The sequence below is a fragment of the Ipomoea triloba genome, chromosome 6, assembly GCF_003576645.1.
Source record: "Ipomoea triloba cultivar NCNSP0323 chromosome 6, ASM357664v1".
NCBI lineage: Eukaryota > Viridiplantae > Streptophyta > Magnoliopsida > Solanales > Convolvulaceae > Ipomoea > Ipomoea triloba.
In genome coordinates this window covers 17,404,947-17,424,719 of record NC_044921.1, presented here as the reverse complement: position 1 = coordinate 17,424,719, position 19,773 = coordinate 17,404,947, and the positions used below count along the sequence as shown (strand labels likewise).

The 19,773-nt window shown below is 34.6% G+C and overlaps 2 protein-coding genes and 1 long non-coding RNA gene across 3 annotated transcripts; 2 read left to right on the top strand and 1 right to left on the bottom strand.

Annotated features, from left to right (window-relative positions):
• Positions 1 to 1,016: 1,016 nt before the first annotated feature.
• On the top strand, positions 1,017 to 6,235 carry LOC116022597 (probable plastid-lipid-associated protein 10, chloroplastic). Its single transcript, XM_031263362.1, has 7 exons — positions 1,017 to 1,234; positions 1,308 to 1,556; positions 1,811 to 1,906; positions 4,279 to 4,359; positions 5,252 to 5,338; positions 5,726 to 5,781; positions 5,880 to 6,235. The coding sequence occupies exons 1-7, from the start codon at positions 1,058 to 1,060 to the stop codon at positions 5,995 to 5,997; spliced, it is 864 nt and encodes a 287-aa protein (XP_031119222.1). The 5' UTR covers positions 1,017 to 1,057; the 3' UTR covers positions 5,998 to 6,235.
• Positions 6,236 to 7,373: 1,138 nt separating this feature from the next.
• LOC116022620 lies at positions 7,374 to 8,003 on the top strand. The gene is made up of 2 exons (XR_004099245.1): positions 7,374 to 7,478; positions 7,577 to 8,003. It is a non-coding gene; the product is annotated as an uncharacterized LOC116022620 (long non-coding RNA).
• Positions 8,004 to 10,449: 2,446 nt separating this feature from the next.
• Positions 10,450 to 14,232, bottom strand: LOC116022577 (cyclin-A1-1-like). The gene is made up of 11 exons (XM_031263332.1): positions 13,874 to 14,232; positions 12,857 to 13,235; positions 12,609 to 12,745; positions 12,299 to 12,391; positions 12,042 to 12,175; positions 11,809 to 11,884; positions 11,658 to 11,734; positions 11,528 to 11,561; positions 11,242 to 11,391; positions 11,008 to 11,142; positions 10,450 to 10,926 (listed from the first exon to the last, which is right to left on the bottom strand). The coding sequence occupies exons 1-11, from the start codon at positions 14,087 to 14,089 to the stop codon at positions 10,855 to 10,857; spliced, it is 1,503 nt and encodes a 500-aa protein (XP_031119192.1). The 5' UTR covers positions 14,090 to 14,232; the 3' UTR covers positions 10,450 to 10,854.
• Positions 14,233 to 19,773: the final 5,541 nt, after the last annotated feature.

Sequence of the window (19,773 nt, the reverse complement as noted above, 5' to 3'; positions counted from 1 at the left end):
TAGATACGTGGTGCACATTGCTATGTACACCGTGGTGCACGGTATAATTTGCCTGCCTATTAGCGGTGGGCCGGTGGCTGGGTTCTTGAATCAAAAGCATTTTGGGCCGAGGCTGTCTGTTCTTAGATTTCAAATTGTTTCAAATTTCCATACTTTTGGGCTTCATTCCCACCCTTCAGCTTTTTTCTATTTTTATTGAGGCTTATTTTATCGGCAAATTATTGTGTGGACCGTAACGTATGCAGTTCGTGGTTCAAAATGATATTATTTTAATATTAAAAAATAAAATTCCTTACTTCACGTGTGTGTTAGAATAATGAACATTCTAAGATAAGATAATGTATTTTATGAGTTAAAATAATATACTTTATGTGTTAAAATAATGTACTTTATATACTACGTCATTTTGATATTAAAAAATAAAATTTCTTAATTCGCACGTGTGTTAAAATAATGAACATTATGGGATAAGATAATGTATTTTGAGTTAGAATAATGTACTTTATATGTTAAAATAATGTACTATATGTGTTTAGAATAATGTACTTTATATGTGTTAGAATAATGAAATTTATGGATAAGAATAATAAGATAATATATTTTATGTGTTATAATAATATAATTCTACATCAGTCTAATATATAAGCTCTATATAGCTTTGTATGATTGTATATGCGGACAGAAGAATGGTAAAATGCAACCAACTTTGGCGCCTAATATAGCTTCTCCAAACAGAAATCAAAATTTTAAAAAAAATAAAATAAAATAAAATAGTCTGCAACCAAAATATTACTCTATAGGTGGAAGCGTGGAATAACTGGTCTGGAAATTTTAAGGCGATGTTATACCAAGCTAAAATCAAATTTCGATATTCAATTATGAATGGATGAGTCTCTTTCCACTCGACCACAATTCCAATTTCCACCAAAATATTGCTCTAATTATTCCCATTTCAGTGTTATCCCTCCCCAAAAGTGCCTAAATCCTAACCTCAAACGCTGTCTTAAGCTGAGATAAAAAAAATGGCTGTGCGGTCTATGCGTTTCGTAGTGGCGTCATGGAGCCAACTGCAATTCGCTTCCACTCCTACACTCCCATTCCCTCCGCTCTCTCTCTCCGCCGTAAACCCGCCGTCGTCTCACTTCCCAAGCCACCAATACAAGCCAACAACAGTGGAGGATTCCGGCTTTGCGCAGCGTCCACCGCTTCTTCCCCTGTAATTGCTGCGTCAAGGGTACGTTCCTTCTCCTTCTCTCACCTCTGCTTCGCCCTGCCGATTTCTGACCTTGTTGCTTCAATTCCTTCAGGGGACTGAAATCGAATTAGAGAACAGGAAATACGAGCTGCTTAGGATCATTCAGGACACGCAGCGCGGCCTCGCCACCACTGCCGATCAGCGCTCTTCTATTGAGGAGGCTCTTGTGAGCGTGGAAGCGTTCGATGCTGGCCAGGGTTTGGATTTAGGTAAATTGGATGGGACGTGGCGTTTGCAGTATACATCTGCGCCAGATGTCCTCGTTCTTTTTGAGTCTGCTGCTAGGCTTCCCGTCTTCCAGGTTTGTTTTTGCTGAATTTTTACTTCCGGATTATTTTCTCGACTCTGCTACTGCAAAAAACTATGTGACTTCAGTAGACGAAAACCTTGCCCCGTTTGGTAATCGGATCTTATTCAATCTTTTTCTTCAACTACTTGTGCTCAATTAAATCCTAGGCAGATTCTACGACCAAATCATGGAATCTCAAAGGTTGAAGTAGTGACCTAACCAACTATATCTGTTTCTATAACCTTTGTCTTGCTGTGTCTATACAGGTTGGCCAAGTTTTCCAAAAGTTTGAATGCCAAGATAAATCAAGTGGAGGATTTGTGCGCAATGTTGTCAAGTGGAGTATACCCGGCTTGTTTGAAGTAACTCTCTCGCTCTCTCTCTCTCTCTCACTCATCATGCTTGATTTAGCAGCTTACTATTTGAGTGCAATAAGGATGTGCTTGGTCTGCTTTTTGGTTCATCTTTCTTCTAGTCATAAATTTGGTTTGTGCAATGACTAAGTGTTCATTTATTGACATTTTGGTGCTGCTTCAAGTCCTAGAAATAACTTCTACTACTTGAGCTCAGTAAGGATGTGCTTAAAGTGATTCTTAGTATATCTTAATTTGGATTGTAAGTTTTAGCATTTCATGCATAGTCTTAAGTGTTCAGTTAACCACCAATTGATCATGGCGGATTGTAGAATAATTGCTACATGATGAGTGCAGCAAGGGGTTCCTGGACTGCTCTTCTACTTAAATTTAATTTGGATTTTAATCATTATAGTTATGATTATAATAACAAATGCAGAGTATAATTTTTGGATTTCATGCAATTAATGATAGATTGTTTATTGGTCAGTCGTGGTTCAAGCCCTAGAAATAACCTCTCCAGAAAAAGAAACAAAGTTGCATACATTTTCCTTTTACTATGCAAAAGCTCTCTGCACTGGGTAAGACCTAAATCACCTAACCTAGTTATTATTGCCTTCCACTTTCTTTTTTATGATGGCAATGGTCAATTGGCTATAAGCTCAAAATTGAATACAAGCAATTGATTTTCATGATGGTTGAAAATAATTATGTGCACATGGGAAAACTTGTTTGTAGTCTGCTTTTGGATTATAGGGGATTGGAGAGTTTGCATGAAGCTCCATATTTGTTTTAGCATCAATAAGGGCATTCAAGTCATGGTTGATTAGTGTGCTGAAATTTAAGATAGAAACAAAAGACAAGAATATGAAAATATTGTGGAAGGCAGTTCTTTTTTTTTTTCTTTTTTTTTTTTTTTTAACTATTCAGTATTAACAATGCAGAGAGAAACAAAAAGCCATTCCTTTGATGGTATTTAGAACCCATATGCAGACTTGGATTGAGTTTTGTGCGGCTGTCAGAGTCACATAATTACGTCCTCTTGGGACCTCCTTGATTGGTGTCTTGAAAATTCAGTGAGGAGAATGGAGAGGAAAGATCAAGAATTCTGAGATCTTCAACCATATATCTTCCTCCATTGGTGAGGATGAAGGATCTCTTTTTGGAAGTTTTCTGTATGTTGGCACTCTTAAATTTGTTCTGCTCTCCAGTTTTGACAATAGAGAAAATTGAAAAGCCCTTACTCTATTAAGGGGGCATTTGGTGAAGATTATATATCACATAACCCCTGTAATGTGAACATTGTAATAATATTTTCCCTTGTTTGGCTCAAGGGAATATTAGACCTCTTTAGGGAATGAAAGATTCCGAAACTTAGTTTTTAGTTCATTTTTTGTGACATTCATGGGAATAACATTCCTCCCCAACTTCTTAAGGTTATGTGAGATTTCCAGGAATATTACATTACCTAAAAAAAATCCTTAAACCAAACACACCCTAAAAGTTTTATATGAACATTTTCTATAAAGCAAGTGGTGCCCTCTCATTTTCTTATATTACTTGTGGGAAGAGGTTTTTGAGTTTCCAAGGGAATTTTTCATTCACGTCCAGCAAACTCTCAGATTGATCAGTATGGTAAAAGTTTCTGCAAGTTATAATCTCTCTAGACCTTTTAGTAAGTATTCTTCTTCCAATAGTCTTTCTATCTAATGGATATTGAAAAAAAAAAAAAACACTTTGAAGTCTGAATAAAAGGTTTGCTTCCTAGATTGTAGCTCTGTTGATGCCAAGGTCAATATGTCTGAAATGTAGCAAAGTCAGGCTCCTGATCTAAGCCTGTATACTGGTTTAGACCAAATTGATCAAAGAACATGAATACACTTTTTTTGGTGATAAATCCTTAGTGATTTGAAATTGGTCATTTTGTTGCCTTTCCTAGAGGTCTTTTCTCAATTAGCCTGTTTGGAAAAGTACTGGCATTCAGCTATAAACTGTTTGGTGCTGTTATTTGTATGCTGCAAGTTAATTACTTTATTAAAACTTTGTGATTACATAATAGTGTCTTACTTTGTTGTACTTGGATTTAAATCTCGATTACCTTCTCATCGGAATTCACCCTCACATCGAATACTTACTAAATGCTTTATGTGTTTTATTCTGGGTCTTCAAAATTTTTTAAATTGTGAAATGTGTAATTACTTTCCCTCACCATCCTTCTCATTATTATAAAGCTATTCAATCTCCCCTATTTGATCCTTGCTATAATTATAATGTTTTTTGTCTTCACAAGCGAATGATTGAACCGTATACATTATAAAATCTTGTTAGAATGGAGGCAGAAAATAAAACGTATACCTTATAATATTGATGATCTTCTACAGGAGCAGGAAGGTGTCACTTTGGTAGTCACTGCAAAATTTTCCTGTGTTTCTTCACGCAATATCTTCCTTCAGTTTGAGGAGGTTTGTATCTTTCATGGATAAATGTCATTTCAATAATTAACTAAGAATATCATCTATTTCCTAATAATTATTATCCGTACTTGGAAGTTGTTCTGCAATTACCTTTTCACATTGTGTCACCCTTTCAGTTGTTGTCAAATTATAGTTAGTGAATTTTTTAATTTCTCAGGAAAACAAGGAGAAAATGAGCATATCATATCTATGGTATAGCTGAAGTAGGATGAAAGAAAATATGATGAAATAGAAAAACAGAGCAATAAAAAAACAAGGAATAAAAGAAAGAAATTTTAGTTAATGCAACAACGGTGAAATACATGTTAATGCTAACAATATAATAAGGATTAAAAAAATAGGTAATAAAGATTCTTTTAATTCTAAATGCTGCACAGTGGAGAAGAGAGCATGTAATTTGCCATACTATTTTTACAGTGAATTAATACCACTTTTGATCTCTCAATAATAATGGCATGCATTTACTAAGAAGCCATGTGTGAGCAAAGATGGAATAGGTCATGACCCCAGTCCATGATTGGCCATTGGCCAAGCGGTGCATATAGGCTATTGAGCTTAGTGGCATGAAAGGTCATTCTCGACCTGCAATAACCTTTGAGTGTGTTTATTCTAGCAGCACAACACACCATTGGCACCTTGTTTGGTAGGTTTGGAGAAACCATCTCCTTACTGCCATTTATTTCCACCAAAATATATTATTATTATTATTATTATTATTATTATTATTATTATTATTAAGTCAAACTCCTAGGAGTTTGGGGACTGCATTGTCTCGCTTGCAGTATGCAATTAACAGCTTTCACAGCATTGCATGTTCTCATTGTCAGACACCTTAGACTCTCACTGTTTTGCCTTTTAAAAATGGTATGGTTATGTGCAGATATCCTTTCAAGATGTAAATATCAGTGAAGAGCTGCAAGCACTAATTGCCCCAGCTATATTACCAAGGTCAATGTTAAATTTTGAGGTAAGTAGGCGTACTCATAGAGCTGCTGTTGATATTATTATTGTTGTTATTGATGAGCTCCCGCTTCCTTCACTCCTTGAAAAAAGAAGACCCCAATATTATGGAATTACATGGAATAATATGTAATCTAGTTAAAGTTACTAAGTAGAATCATATCATTTGTGCAATGGATCATGATTGTCTGAATTGCTAGAAATGAATGTGATGTCAAAAATTACTACAATAGTTGAAAGTAGGTACCTTTACAGTCGTGCATTACCTGCCAGAAGTGTTTGTTAACTTCAAAATATCTCATTTAGTTCCATAATAAGTTGAGCAACAATCGGAAAGTTCTATCAACTATCAGTCGCTCTTACATACATGTTTCTTTGTAATTCTTGGCTACAGATCTTGCAATTCCTTCGAACTTTCAAAGCTCAAGTTCCTCTGAGAAGTTCTAATAGGTATAGAATGCATAATAAATACAGCAACTAGAATGGTTTTCAAGTTGGTTTTTATTATGATATATTAATTCATGGATGGTTTACATTATATTATGCAGGCGATCTGTTGGTGGCTTATACTACCTTTCATATCTGGATAACAACATGCTTCTAGGCCGTGCTGTTGGAGGTGGCGGTGTGTTCATATTCACCAGAGCTCAACCTATCCTCCTCTGAAGAATGGTCTGAACATAAAACCCTTGAGAATGTGTAGATACCCATTGAATGGAAGGATATGAAGATCAATATAATCTCGGATTCGGTGCCGGGTTGAGGCAGAATCCATACAAGATGGTAAATATAGTATTACTTGCTGAAAATTTTGCTACCCTTTTTTCTTCTTTTAGTTGATGTTACTCCTTGATGTCATACTTACTTTAATCCCAGCAAGATAGTAAGATGGTTTTTACTCTCATGTTGACTCATTGTCAAAGAGTTACAAAACATATCATTAATTTTGCTATAAAAAAATAATCTTCATATTTAGTCATTTTACTCAACCAAACATCAAAGCATTAAAATGTCCACGAAAACATATGAACTTTAGCAATAACACCAAAACAATAAATCGCAAATAACATAAGGGTCGACAAGAATTTTTTTTCCCTTTAATGAAAGTTGAAAAAACGTGGCTCCCCGTGCGGCTGTGTGGCCTGATCTACACTATTAGATCCCATGATCTAAGGCTTCATATTAATCCAAACAATACAGGCGCTTCATCTTTAGCAATGCGAACGAGAAGGATAATGTTGACAATTCACTACAATTTCAAAACCAGATCAGACGACGACGGAGATCAGACTTGAAGTCGACGAGCACTGAGCAACAAACACCTGACGAGTGTAGAAGGGACTCCATCACCCAGCAACGAGCGCTCCGTTCCGAACAAAACGCATAGGTCGACTCCAATAGAGGAACGAGAATGGAGTAATTCGCAATAGTCGGTGCATTATCAACATTAATCTGGTTCATATTTGAGATAATATTGGTGAAATTCGCAATAGTATGTGTATTTGGTGTGTGGTGGTTAAGTGGTGTGTTTTAATCTGAGAACTGGTGCATTTTATAACGTATAATGGTGTGTTTTAATTTTGTTGGTGCATTTGAATTTGAGTGGTGTATTTCTGTATGGTGGGGAATGGTATGTTTTAATTTGTCCAATGGTGTATTTTATAACGTAGAATGGTGTGTTTTAATACACATGGTGTTGCATTTACGAGAGTAGTTGCATTTGGTGTGTGGTGGTTAAGTGGTGTGTTTTAATTTGAGAACTGGTGCATTTTCATACGTTGAATGGTGTGTTTTAATTTTGTTGGTGCATTTGAATTGAGTGGTGTATTTCGATATGGTGGGAATGGTGTGTTTTAATTTGTCCAGTGGTGCATTTTATAACGTAGAATGGTGTGTTTTAATACACATGGTGGTGATTTTTTATGAGAGTAGTTGCATTTGGTGTGTGGTTGTTAAGTGGTGTGTTTTAATCTAAGAACTGGTGCATTTTAGTACGTTGAATGGTGTGTTTTAATAATACGTTTGTTGGTNAAGTTCTATCAACTATCAGTCGCTCTTACATACATGTTTCTTTGTAATTCTTGGCTACAGATCTTGCAATTCCTTCGAACTTTCAAAGCTCAAGTTCCTCTGAGAAGTTCTAATAGGTATAGAATGCATAATAAATACAGCAACTAGAATGGTTTTCAAGTTGGTTTTTATTATGATATATTAATTCATGGATGGTTTACATTATATTATGCAGGCGATCTGTTGGTGGCTTATACTACCTTTCATATCTGGATAACAACATGCTTCTAGGCCGTGCTGTTGGAGGTGGCGGTGTGTTCATATTCACCAGAGCTCAACCTATCCTCCTCTGAAGAATGGTCTGAACATAAAACCCTTGAGAATGTGTAGATACCCATTGAATGGAAGGATATGAAGATCAATATAATCTCGGATTCGGTGCCGGGTTGAGGCAGAATCCATACAAGATGGTAAATATAGTATTACTTGCTGAAAATTTTGCTACCCTTTTTTCTTCTTTTAGTTGATGTTACTCCTTGATGTCATACTTACTTTAATCCCAGCAAGATAGTAAGATGGTTTTTACTCTCATGTTGACTCATTGTCAAAGAGTTACAAAACATATCATTAATTTTGCTATAAAAAAATAATCTTCATATTTAGTCATTTTACTCAACCAAACATCAAAGCATTAAAATGTCCACGAAAACATATGAACTTTAGCAATAACACCAAAACAATAAATCGCAAATAACATAAGGGTCGACAAGAATTTTTTTTCCCTTTAATGAAAGTTGAAAAAACGTGGCTCCCCGTGCGGCTGTGTGGCCTGATCTACACTATTAGATCCCATGATCTAAGGCTTCATATTAATCCAAACAATACAGGCGCTTCATCTTTAGCAATGCGAACGAGAAGGATAATGTTGACAATTCACTACAATTTCAAAACCAGATCAGACGACGACGGAGATCAGACTTGAAGTCGACGAGCACTGAGCAACAAACACCTGACGAGTGTAGAAGGGACTCCATCACCCAGCAACGAGCGCTCCGTTCCGAACAAAACGCATAGGTCGACTCCAATAGAGGAACGAGAATGGAGTAATTCGCAATAGTCGGTGCATTATCAACATTAATCTGGTTCATATTTGAGATAATATTGGTGAAATTCGCAATAGTATGTGTATTTGGTGTGTGGTGGTTAAGTGGTGTGTTTTAATCTGAGAACTGGTGCATTTTATAACGTATAATGGTGTGTTTTAATTTTGTTGGTGCATTTGAATTTGAGTGGTGTATTTCTGTATGGTGGGGAATGGTATGTTTTAATTTGTCCAATGGTGTATTTTATAACGTAGAATGGTGTGTTTTAATACACATGGTGTTGCATTTACGAGAGTAGTTGCATTTGGTGTGTGGTGGTTAAGTGGTGTGTTTTAATTTGAGAACTGGTGCATTTTCATACGTTGAATGGTGTGTTTTAATTTTGTTGGTGCATTTGAATTGAGTGGTGTATTTCGATATGGTGGGAATGGTGTGTTTTAATTTGTCCAGTGGTGCATTTTATAACGTAGAATGGTGTGTTTTAATACACATGGTGGTGATTTTTTATGAGAGTAGTTGCATTTGGTGTGTGGTTGTTAAGTGGTGTGTTTTAATCTAAGAACTGGTGCATTTTAGTACGTTGAATGGTGTGTTTTAATAATACGTGGTGCATTTTAGTACGTTGAATGGTGTGTTTTAATAATACGTTTGTTGGTGCATTCTGTTGAATGGTGTGTTTTAATAATACGTTTGTTGGTGCATTCTGTAGAATGGTGTGTTTTAATAATACGTTTGTTGGTGCATTCTGTATTCTAACATTACCTTCCCACTTACAATTACCATAAAGCCCCCACTTAAGTTACGCGAATTAAACTTCCTGAATCCTAATATATAACCTCCACCGTCAGATCAGCACAATCCAATGATGCACGCTAGGCCACACGACCACACCTAATAGCAAGGTCACATTTGATTAATATTCTATATATATATATATATATATATATATATATATATATATATATGTGGAGCAGCTAAGGTAACTTTTTGTGCGGAAGTGCAGTGATTACAAAATTGCGCATCTTAAGTGTACAATTGATTCACCTAATTGTAAGCACCTTAAACACAAAATTTCTACTATTGTGAAGGCCTTAGGAGATAATAATGGCTTAGAAGAATAGAAGCTCAAAATAGTTGATAAAGCAAGGTAAGGTTTTCAAGATGATCGAAGGCTGCCAGATAGACTGTACAGCGCTCTTTAATCTTTATGGCATTATTATAAAAGCAGCAGTGGTATAATGAATAGACGATGCCGTATTGATGACGCCTACTCTACTCAACGTAACACTTCAAATTTCAAAATAACTTTCCATGTGAAGTCTATTGGAATATGGACACACTGCTCACTTTTGTCCATTTTAAACAGTTGTGGTCTCCAATAAGGACACACATAATCCTCCCATATTTGAAAATTGGGTACAAAATCCTGACCAAACTCTATTTCTCCAATTTTGAACTTGAAAATACTACTACACTCACTAATAACAGATTGATAAAGTGACAGATTCAAATGACATTTCAAACAACACACACAGGACACTTGGAATTTGGAAACTACTTCCCATTCAAATGATATTTCTTTAAGGAGTGTTTAATTCACAAAAAAATTGATATTGTCCTTGGTAGTATGATTATCTTCAAGGAGGAGAAAAAGGAAAAAGAAGAAGAAAAGGCGGGCCGTCAACACTGCTAGAGAATGCTTCATTTGGCTTTTGATTGGGACCCACAAAGATCCTTGATTTGCAGGAGAAAAAATTAATGAAAAACCATGCTCTCCATTTGTCAAAAAACCAAAATGCAAGATTTTTTATTTCCGACAAAAACCAACAAAATACCCTAAATGGAGATGCTCTGAAAACCTGTCTTAAATAATACTATAAAAGCAGGCTGGCATGACAAGACAAGCCTAAAGAATGCTATTATTTCTGCAAGTTCTCTTTCAAGATTTATTCACTCAACACATCAATATATCTTCATCAATGCATCAAACGTTAGAAGATGATGAGAGCTGCAAATGAAGCATTATCTCTGGAAAATGAAGTTGATGTCATTTCAGGGTTGCCACTGGCTATACATATACCCTCATCTCTAGTACAGAAACAAAACACTAAACTAGTTTTCTCAAATCAGGTTCAGCCCATACAAGCTTTAGAGCTCATCTGTACACAAGTTGCAAGTACAGACAATCTGAACTAGCAAAAAAGCAGTAACGTTACACAATTGCAAAGTGCAAGTCAGCGAAGCACAACAGACAGCCACTGAGCCCCAGTGAGTTCAGCCATCCATTATTACTGACATTTAGCGCATTTTACAAATAGAAAAATTGATTAACTTTGCTCTTCCAATGGTGTGGGCGCCTTGCGGGGTGTGCTTAAGGAGAGTGCACTTCCAGTATGGCGTTCAACAGTCATCAGCTACTTACGTCTTGGAAGAACTCAGATGGTATTGTTGTAGGGCAAAACTTCTTCGCGACAAATTTATACTGTTCAGAGATACAAATTTAGTACATGTGATAACAGATGCCTATAAGTTATATGCAAATGTTATCAGAAGTTATTCATACCTTATGCTGGCTGTATTTTTCTCTGATTGCCGGTAAACTAGAATGGTGGCTGTTGCAGCAAAGGTTGTGGAGTGCCATAACACAGTCACGCAAATCAGCTGGCTGGTAGAGAGTGTAATGCCGCAATGTAGAGTTCTGAATTTTAAATTTTCAAATAAGTCCCAGCTATAACAAATTGCAGTGAAAACATAATTTAAAAAAAAATGAAATATGATTCATACTTAATACACATACCCAAGGTTTCTTAGAAGGAGTAAGTATGTATCTCGCCAGAAAAATTGCTGAAGCAGCAACAAGTGAAGGAGAATAACAAAGCATGTCATATGCTAGAAGAGATAGCTCTGCAAGGTAGCTGGCCAAGTGCTCCAATTGCAGTGATGAAGCCTGAAGAAGAAATAGAGGGTTACTCGCTCATTCTCACACTGCAATAGCATTTTCTTAAAATATATATGTAATGATGGGATTCATCAACTCTATTCATCAAAAATCAAGTATCATAGGTAAGAATTTGGAGAATTACCTCATTGAATCCTTGAGTAGCACGGACAAACCTCCTGTAATTTGTTGTAGTTTAAAGTATAAAAAGGTTACTGCCCGGTTCATCTCAATTAGAAAAATCTTCAGAAATGGAGAAATATTAGACATTTTACCTCAAAAAGCATTTAGCTGTTGGGGCTGTCATTTCAAACTTCAAGTAATTTAAAACAGCAGACTCCATTTGCAATACCTATAGAGAACGAAGTTCTTAGTACCATTGCAAGAAACAGTCCCGCATTTAGGAGAATGACAATGAATACAAACCTCCTCCTTGAAATATGTGTTGTCAGTGATGTAGCAGAACTCCTCTACCTGAGGTGCACAAATCTCTTCATATTTGCTGGCAAAATCAATTTTGCATATTGTTAAATTTATTCAAAGAAAGGTGTGACAGTGCATTAAACAACACAGGTAACATATGAAGACAAATAAAGCAAAACTATAGTTGATTATGATGACAAAAGCTGGACAAGTTAGAGAATAGTGCAAAATCTTACGATGCAATCATCATGCAAGCCACGCCCAACAGTTGTAACCGTTGCCTATCCATTAAATTGCCAGAAAGATAGCGATCAATGTAATTAACAGTCAGATATAAGGTATCTGGGACAAGTCGGTACTCTTCAGCAACCTGTAGTTAAAAAGTTCATGGTTTAATTTCTCTGATGAAACTGGGAGAAATTGCTGACAAGTTGCAATGCCTATATAAGAACTTGAGGTTTTGGACAAATGGAATTCAATTTGGGCAATTTACCTCAACCAGCCAATCAATCAGAATTGCACGCATGCTGGCATTTATGTCTTTCTGAACCTTATCCATGAAATCAGTGGATGGCCTTTTCTTTGCCTGTATGAACAAAGAAAATAAAATGAGCACTTGTATGGCCAGAACTTGATAAATCAAGGAAGCAATCACATAATACCAAATGACAAATATATGTTAGAACATTTATTATAAAAAATAAAAATAAAATAGCACTAAAAGCAATTTCAAAGTTAGTAGTTCTAGCAAGCATAATGACAACCATATAAGTTAGCGCACGTAAAGAGGGTTGATTTCAAACCTCAGATGCTCGCAAGTGCTTGTAGATATCACAGGCCATGGTTGCACAGAATTGAGGGTCCTCAAGATTATCATCAATGTTAGGAATGTGATCCCTTGACTCAATGTCCACAATTATGTCTCTCTTGCATATATTGCCTGTAGGCATCCATCAAGTTTTAAGAGATCCATATTTCACACTCCAAAAGAAAAATGTCATGAATATCAAATACAAAGCAAGCATAGACAGCAATTCCAGAGGTACAACACCTGTTGTTCCTTGGTGCTCCGAAATATAGAGCGCACTAGATGCCTTCTTCTCAATGGAATGAACTCCAGCAGTTTCATTGTTGTCAATATATTCAACTTCTGGACTTCTTAGTGAATCACAAGGAGACATGGATTCATCCATAGAAGCCGTCATCCCATCCGACTGAGCTGGAGAATTATCGATGCTGAATGTGACAGGAGGGAGGGTGGCCTTCTGGAGAATTGCATCACTTCCAATAGCAGATGGACCCTTACAGGGTACTGTGATAGGTTTCACAAGGGTGGATGTTGGAACGACCGAAGTCCCTAAGAATCCAGCATTACCCGTAGAACTAGAAGAACTCTTCTTGATACCAACATTCTTCGATGTGCAGGGCACCTTTGAATTTCAAAAATGAACTGAAGTTAATAACTTTTACAGAAAAAGAAACAGCCATTCTTTTTTCTTTTGTACTAGTGTTTAGTGCCTGCAGCATTTAGCAAACATAGTATCTCCAAGATTCCAAGTTCACCCAAGAAGAAATCATGAAGGTAAAATTCCAAAGTAAAAAAGAAAGATAAAGAAAGATAGAGAGAGAAACAACGGTCTGTTCAGAATAATTTCGAACTTTGTTTGATGAGCCAGAAATCAGTAGCAAAGGATCCAATTACAGACCGTAAAGTAACAGTACTTGCAGTCTCAAAACCAAAGGGTATTTTCTGATTTTCTTCACCCCCTAAGAAAAAACACCTTAATTTTGGTGTTCTTCTTAGAATCAGTACAATTTCAAGAACTACATTTGCTTTAAAATCGGTTTGACATACATTTCACAGTGAGTACGGAACTCGTCAAGAAATCACCCAAGAACAGCATTACAACAATAACATAAAAAACACAAAGAAGAAAGAAAGTATTAAAAAAAACACTCAAAACGCATTCAAAATCAGATTTTACATTCCCCGATACATCAAAAATCGAAACCTACAAGAAGATGAAAACGCGATAACTAGAAAGAAAGAGGGAGACAAGGAACATACAATGCCTGAGGATTCAGAGAACGTGCTTCGCGAGGAAAGCAGAGAGCCGGTCCTCTGGTTGGTGATATTGGTGAGCGCGGGGCGTTTATGGGCCAGGCGTTGCTCGACGGCCGCCGCGACCTTTCCGTGGCGATTTTCCGCCGCCGCGGCCGCTTGCCTCTTGGCAGCCGCATTGGAAGCCGAGGAAGATCGCCGCGTTTGTGCTGTGGTCGCCATTTGTGCCTCAGAAACCTTGAATTCCTCTGAACACAAGACTAGGGCTCTGCTCTGAACTGCACTCTGTTCTGTTAGGGCCCCCCTTAATTGAGAGAGAAGAAGAGAATGAGGAACGCGTAGGCGTGAGAAGACATAAAATCTCTACGAATTTATATTTGGAATGAGATATGTCTCTCGCGTCTTTATGTCTATATTTATTCCACTATCATGCATTTCAAATGGAAAGGACCGCAGCATTTACTAAGCTTACGAATTATTAATTTAAAATTTAAAATGTGATTATGATTTTTTTATTTTGAATGTTACTATGATACTAATTCAAATTCAACCTACCCGAATTTATAGATTTTAACGTTACACTATGTTTTCACCTATAGAATTTTTTGACTATTTGGTTGTCATATCATATTTAAATTCAACCATTTAACATCCCTCCATAGTCAACTACAATGATATGTCTTGAATCGAGCAGAGTTGAACTCGACTAACTTGGCTGACGCCCAACACCCATTATCTCAACAAATTAATCTTCGCACTGTCTCTGCCAAATGCCAAATGCCAATATGCACAAAGGGATATGTTTACTTTGGATATAATCCTCACACTATAGCTGACAATTTTCAAACATTAATCTCTTCTCTCAAATGCAGCATACTGAACTAGTGAGTTAAACTCGTACATGCTTGTATTTTTTTTTTTACTAATTGATGGACAATGTAAATTATTTTTTCTAATTTTTCAAGTATGAAAATACAGTCAAATTTTTATAATTTAGACTTTCTTTGCTTACAAAAAGTGAAATTCTCTCGCCCAATATCTTCACATCCCAACCCAACAAAACAGTAAAAATGTAAATTATAGTGACTTAACGGTCCATTAATTTAGTATTGTGTGACATATAAATTATTCATTTACAGATCAAAAGTAACATTTTAATAATAATGTTAATAATGTTAATGTTAATGTTAATGTTAATGTTAATATAGGAAGCAAAGTAAAAGTTGGGTGATTGGTGAATTAATGAATTGAATGATTATAGCGAAAATTCAAGAAATTGTTATGGAATATTATCCTAATTTTGTGTGAAATGAATATATATAATAATTTATTTTTAAAAAAATATTAGATGAGGCTTTTGAGGCGCGCAAAAGAGGGTGGATTGGGAGATTTGAATGGAGAGACGATCCGGAGCGTCGATGGGCCTGGGTATACGTTAGGAGCGGACGAGGGGTGGGCCCCAACACGTATTTGAATTGCGGAAGATGTGCGGTGACGCAGGAATGGTGAAGGACGAATGGGGAGAGTCACCGCCAGGTGACGTTAATGACACGATTTTGAATTCGAAATTTGAAGGCCCAGGGATCTGTCTTGACTTTAGTGCAGAAAAAGCACACATTGTCCAACGAACACATTGGAGCCTATAGGGTAGAGGGCAATGCAATTTAAATTTAAGGCTGCAACACATGTCAACTGAATAAACTTCCAATATGTCTATAAATCTATAATCATTGGTGCTTCATTACCCTGCACAATAATTTTTTTATTCCCTAATATACAACCAATTTACCATTCTTCTACTTTTTGAACTTTAAATATATTACTCCCTACTTGTCATAAACGTTACTGGGCTCATTTTTATACAATTTTTCATAATATTAAGTTAGTATTGGTATGCAAAATTTATATATTTAAAATTTACACTAAAAATACTATTAAATATAAAAAGTTAAATATAAAAATAAGTAACAAAAATATTATAGAAAAGGATAAGGGTTAAATAAGTCACCGAACTGCATATCATAATGCAATTAGGTCACTAAACTTTAAAAACATGCAATTGAGTCCCTAAAATAACCAATTTCATGCAATTAGTCCAATTTACTAGTTTTCACAGTTTCTAAGTGGTTACCAAATTTAAAAATGTTTTTAAAAAATAATTAAAAAAAAAAAAAAAAAACTCCGTCTCCGACCAGGAGACAAAGAAGGTATCTTCGTCTTCGACGGAGACAAATTGTTTTTTTTTTTTAATTTTCAAATAATTGTTTTATTTATAATTATTTTTTAAAAAAATATTTGGGTAACCTGTTAAAAACTAGGAAAACTGACAAATTAGACTAATTGTATAAAATGGGCTAATTTCAGGACTCAATTGTAATTTTTTTTGGGTTCAACGGCCTAATTGCATTATCCCATGCAGTCTGGTGGCCTATTTGACCATTATTCTATTAAAAAAAATAAACAAATAAAAAAATAGTTGGTTTGACTCATGAATAGTAAGTAGAATAGATAAAATATGATTAAGTGAGTAAATTTTTACACTTGTGTAAATTGCTCCTTTAAACTAGTTAAATTGAAGAACATGATTCTCACATTTAAAAATTACGAATTTAATTATATACTATCAACATCTTTTTTTTTTTTATGTAATTAGTAGGGTATTACATAGAAACATGATTTATTTAGGGTGCATTTGAAAAGCAGGAAAATGATTTCTGAAAAATATTTTTTGGAAAACGAGTCATTTTTCAGAAAATAGTTTCATTTTCAGTGTTTGGATGTATTCTGTAAAACTGTCTTTGTATGTTTGGTTCATTTTCCAGAAAATGAACAAGAAAATGATTTTAAAAACATAAAAAGACAAATTAACAAAAAGAAAACACAACAAATTAACAAAGAGAAGTTTTCAAAAAAAAAAAAAAAACCAATCGGCGACTGGTTTGCGAAACCAGTCCGACTGGTTTCCAATCGGCAATTGGTTTCGTGAAACTAGTTGGAGTTTCGAAAGCCAAGCAGTGAAGAGGGACACCTGAATTTCTCAAATCACGCCTGAAATCTCTATTTTGTTCATTGTTGCTTCAGGGTTTCATCAATTTGAAGTTTATCAGTTTGTAGATTCATCAATTTGCAGTTTCAAGTTTTTACAGCCCGTTTGGTTCGCTGAAAAATATTTGAAGGGTGTATATGGTCATACAAAAGAACTAGGTATTGCATCAGATTTTTTACAAATTGTAATAATAGGAAGTGCACAGAGATTTTAACACCAAATGAGTGTTTGATCCACGTTTTGCTTAATTTAGCTCCAAAGTAGTGCACTGCAAAGAGAATCAGGTTTCATTTTATTTATTAACATCTTAATTATTATATAAAATTATAAACTGAATATATATATATATATATATATATATATATATATATATATATATATATATATATATAATATATCAAAAAAAAAACATGAATATATACTGCATCAGATTTTATGCTAGAAAAGGGTTATGTCAACATGCAACCTGCTAGATGAGGTGTTAACATGCTATTAGGTGAAATTGCATACATTTAGAGTGTTGAGCGGTCTAATTGCACATTTTTTTCATTCAGTAGCCAAATTACACTTTCACGTTTTGTTCAATGACCAATTTAAACCTTATTCCTCTTTTATATAAATTTTTGTTTTCGTTTTATTTTCAATTTACCTTCTTTTCTTTGGTTCTTTTCGCCTCTTTTTTTCTTTTTTTTTTTCTTTTTCAAATGCCTTAATTTCCCTTCTTTACCATTAGTTTACTTTATGATATTTTAATAGTTTTTTATATGTAATTTTAATTTTCATTAATTTTTTTCATTTGTGATTTTTATACTTATATTTTTTAAAATAACTTTTAAAAGTATTTTTAAAATATCTAATTCTTTTACAATTTACAATTTACAAAATATATATTTCTTTTAGACTTTATAAAAAATAAAAAATTAAAAATGTCACTTCAATTTTTTATTGCTTCAAATATATTAGATCTTCCCAAATAAATGACTTTGATTGGTTCTAATTTTCTCGTGGCCTCATGGGTGCATGAGTGCATGTTCTCACGAGAGTGCGTCCTTTTCATGCATCAATCTAATGACTGAAAAATAAGAGAAACTAGTTTGTAGTGGAGGTTTTTTTTTTTTTTTTTTTTTTTTTTTTTTTTTTTTTTTTACTTAAGGGGCTCAATTGCACTATCCATTATACTTATGAGGCTAATTTGACACTTTTTCCTAAATTATAAATTAATGTTCTATTAAGTAATTTTATTTTATTAGTATATAAATTGTGCAAGCACATACAAATAACAAATATTTTATCATAGTTTGTATTTAATTTTTGTGTATTTTAAAATATTTTAAAGATTAAATATTTTAATATATTGTTTCATATAATATATTTGTTTTAATCTTATCCATTCATTGGATATTTTAAATAGAAATATTTTTTTCTTCTATATTATATAACAATGGATTCTTAGCATATTATAAGTGGGTTTGTGTAAACAATTAACACCAGGTTAAACAAGTTCTTAATATATAAGTTTAATGGGTCTTTAACAGGTCGTGTAACTGTCAAGTCTAATAACGTCTCAAAATATAATCATTCACTTATAATAAGGCATTGAGACTTAATAGCATTTAGATTGATGCTTACAAAATTTTCATACAAATTTCCGGGTGTTAGCTTCAAACGTAATATATGATAGAAAGTAAAATGGTATGATGGAGGTTCCATTCCATCCCAAAAGTCGGGTGGCTCAACTACGTATAGATAAAAATATGTAAAATTTTATGAAATTTAAACCTATTTCTAAATGTTTACATAAAATATAGGACTTTTTTACCTGGGTCATCATTGGTGAGGATTCTCTCCATCTGGCTAGGTTCTATTACAACTTTTATAATTAATCCCTTAAAACCGGGTTGTCTTTAAAGGTCAATGAGTAACCCTAAAACTTCAAAGTCAGAATGTTGGGAAGGTTCATGTATAAAATCGTAAAAAAGGGGCGTTTGGTTCACGGAATGTTAGATTACCTTAGGAAATGTTAGATTGCTGGGAATGTTAGATAACTTACTGGGAATGTTAGATAACTTGCTGGGAATGTTAGATTTATGTGTTTGGTTTAAAATTGAACTAGGTAAATAAGACGATAAATTGATTAAAATACCAAAAGCTCAATATTAGGAATAAGATAAGGGAATGTGAGATTACCTAAGAAATCCGGGTGTATCTCACATTCCCTTCCAATAGCTAAAAACTTCATCCGGAAGTTAGGAATCTTACATAACTTGAACCAAACATGAGAATCTTATATTACCAAGCAAATATAACCTTAGTTATCTTATATAACTTGAACCAGCCTTAGATGGACCAAGACCTTATGTCAAAGAGGGTCGTCAGATAGTCTCTATCCACCCTAAACAGCGATATTACTTATCACCCTATCTTCATTGATTCCCGCACCAAAAGGTTTGCATACAACCGGAATGACAAGAGGGGAGTCTTCATCATCGATGTCGCTGTTGTCATCTTTGTCTACTGCTTCTTCTCTTACTTCGTGATTATATAACCCAATCTACAGACAGAATAGTAGGAAGAATAGTATGGTAATTGTTCAAGTCCTAGAAATAAATCTCTATCTCATTTTTTTCATGTTTTGACTCAGTCGTTAATTCGAGACCACGACAACTGTGAAAGCAAATAAACTAAAATGATCTGTTATTTATTTATGTGCATAACATACACGAGATCAATTGTCGATTCAAATTAAAGTCTGATACCACACGCTTTCAATTTCATGCGTTCTTAGTAATATACTTAACCTCATCCTAAACTATTCTCCATTTCAGTCCCTCACTGGTCAATTTCAATCTCTCCATATGTA

Excerpts from the sequence above, each read along its gene's own strand:
- LOC116022597 (XM_031263362.1), top strand. The coding sequence starts at position 1,058 with ATGGAGCCAACTGCAATTCGCTTCCACTCCTACACTCCCATTCCCTCC. Across the intron at positions 1,907-4,278 it reads GTATACCCGGCTTGTTTGAA|GAGCAGGAAGGTGTCACTTT; the intron begins GTAACTCTCTCG and ends GATCTTCTACAG. Across the intron at positions 5,339-5,725 it reads GGTCAATGTTAAATTTTGAG|ATCTTGCAATTCCTTCGAAC; the intron begins GTAAGTAGGCGT and ends TCTTGGCTACAG.
- LOC116022577 (XM_031263332.1), bottom strand. The coding sequence starts at position 14,089 with ATGGCGACCACAGCACAAACGCGGCGATCTTCCTCGGCTTCCAATGCG. Across the intron at positions 11,885-12,041 it reads GCTTGCATGATGATTGCATC|CAAATATGAAGAGATTTGTG; the intron begins GTAAGATTTTGC and ends TGATTTTGCCAG. Across the intron at positions 11,392-11,527 it reads CTACTCAAGGATTCAATGAG|GCTTCATCACTGCAATTGGA; the intron begins GTAATTCTCCAA and ends TTTCTTCTTCAG.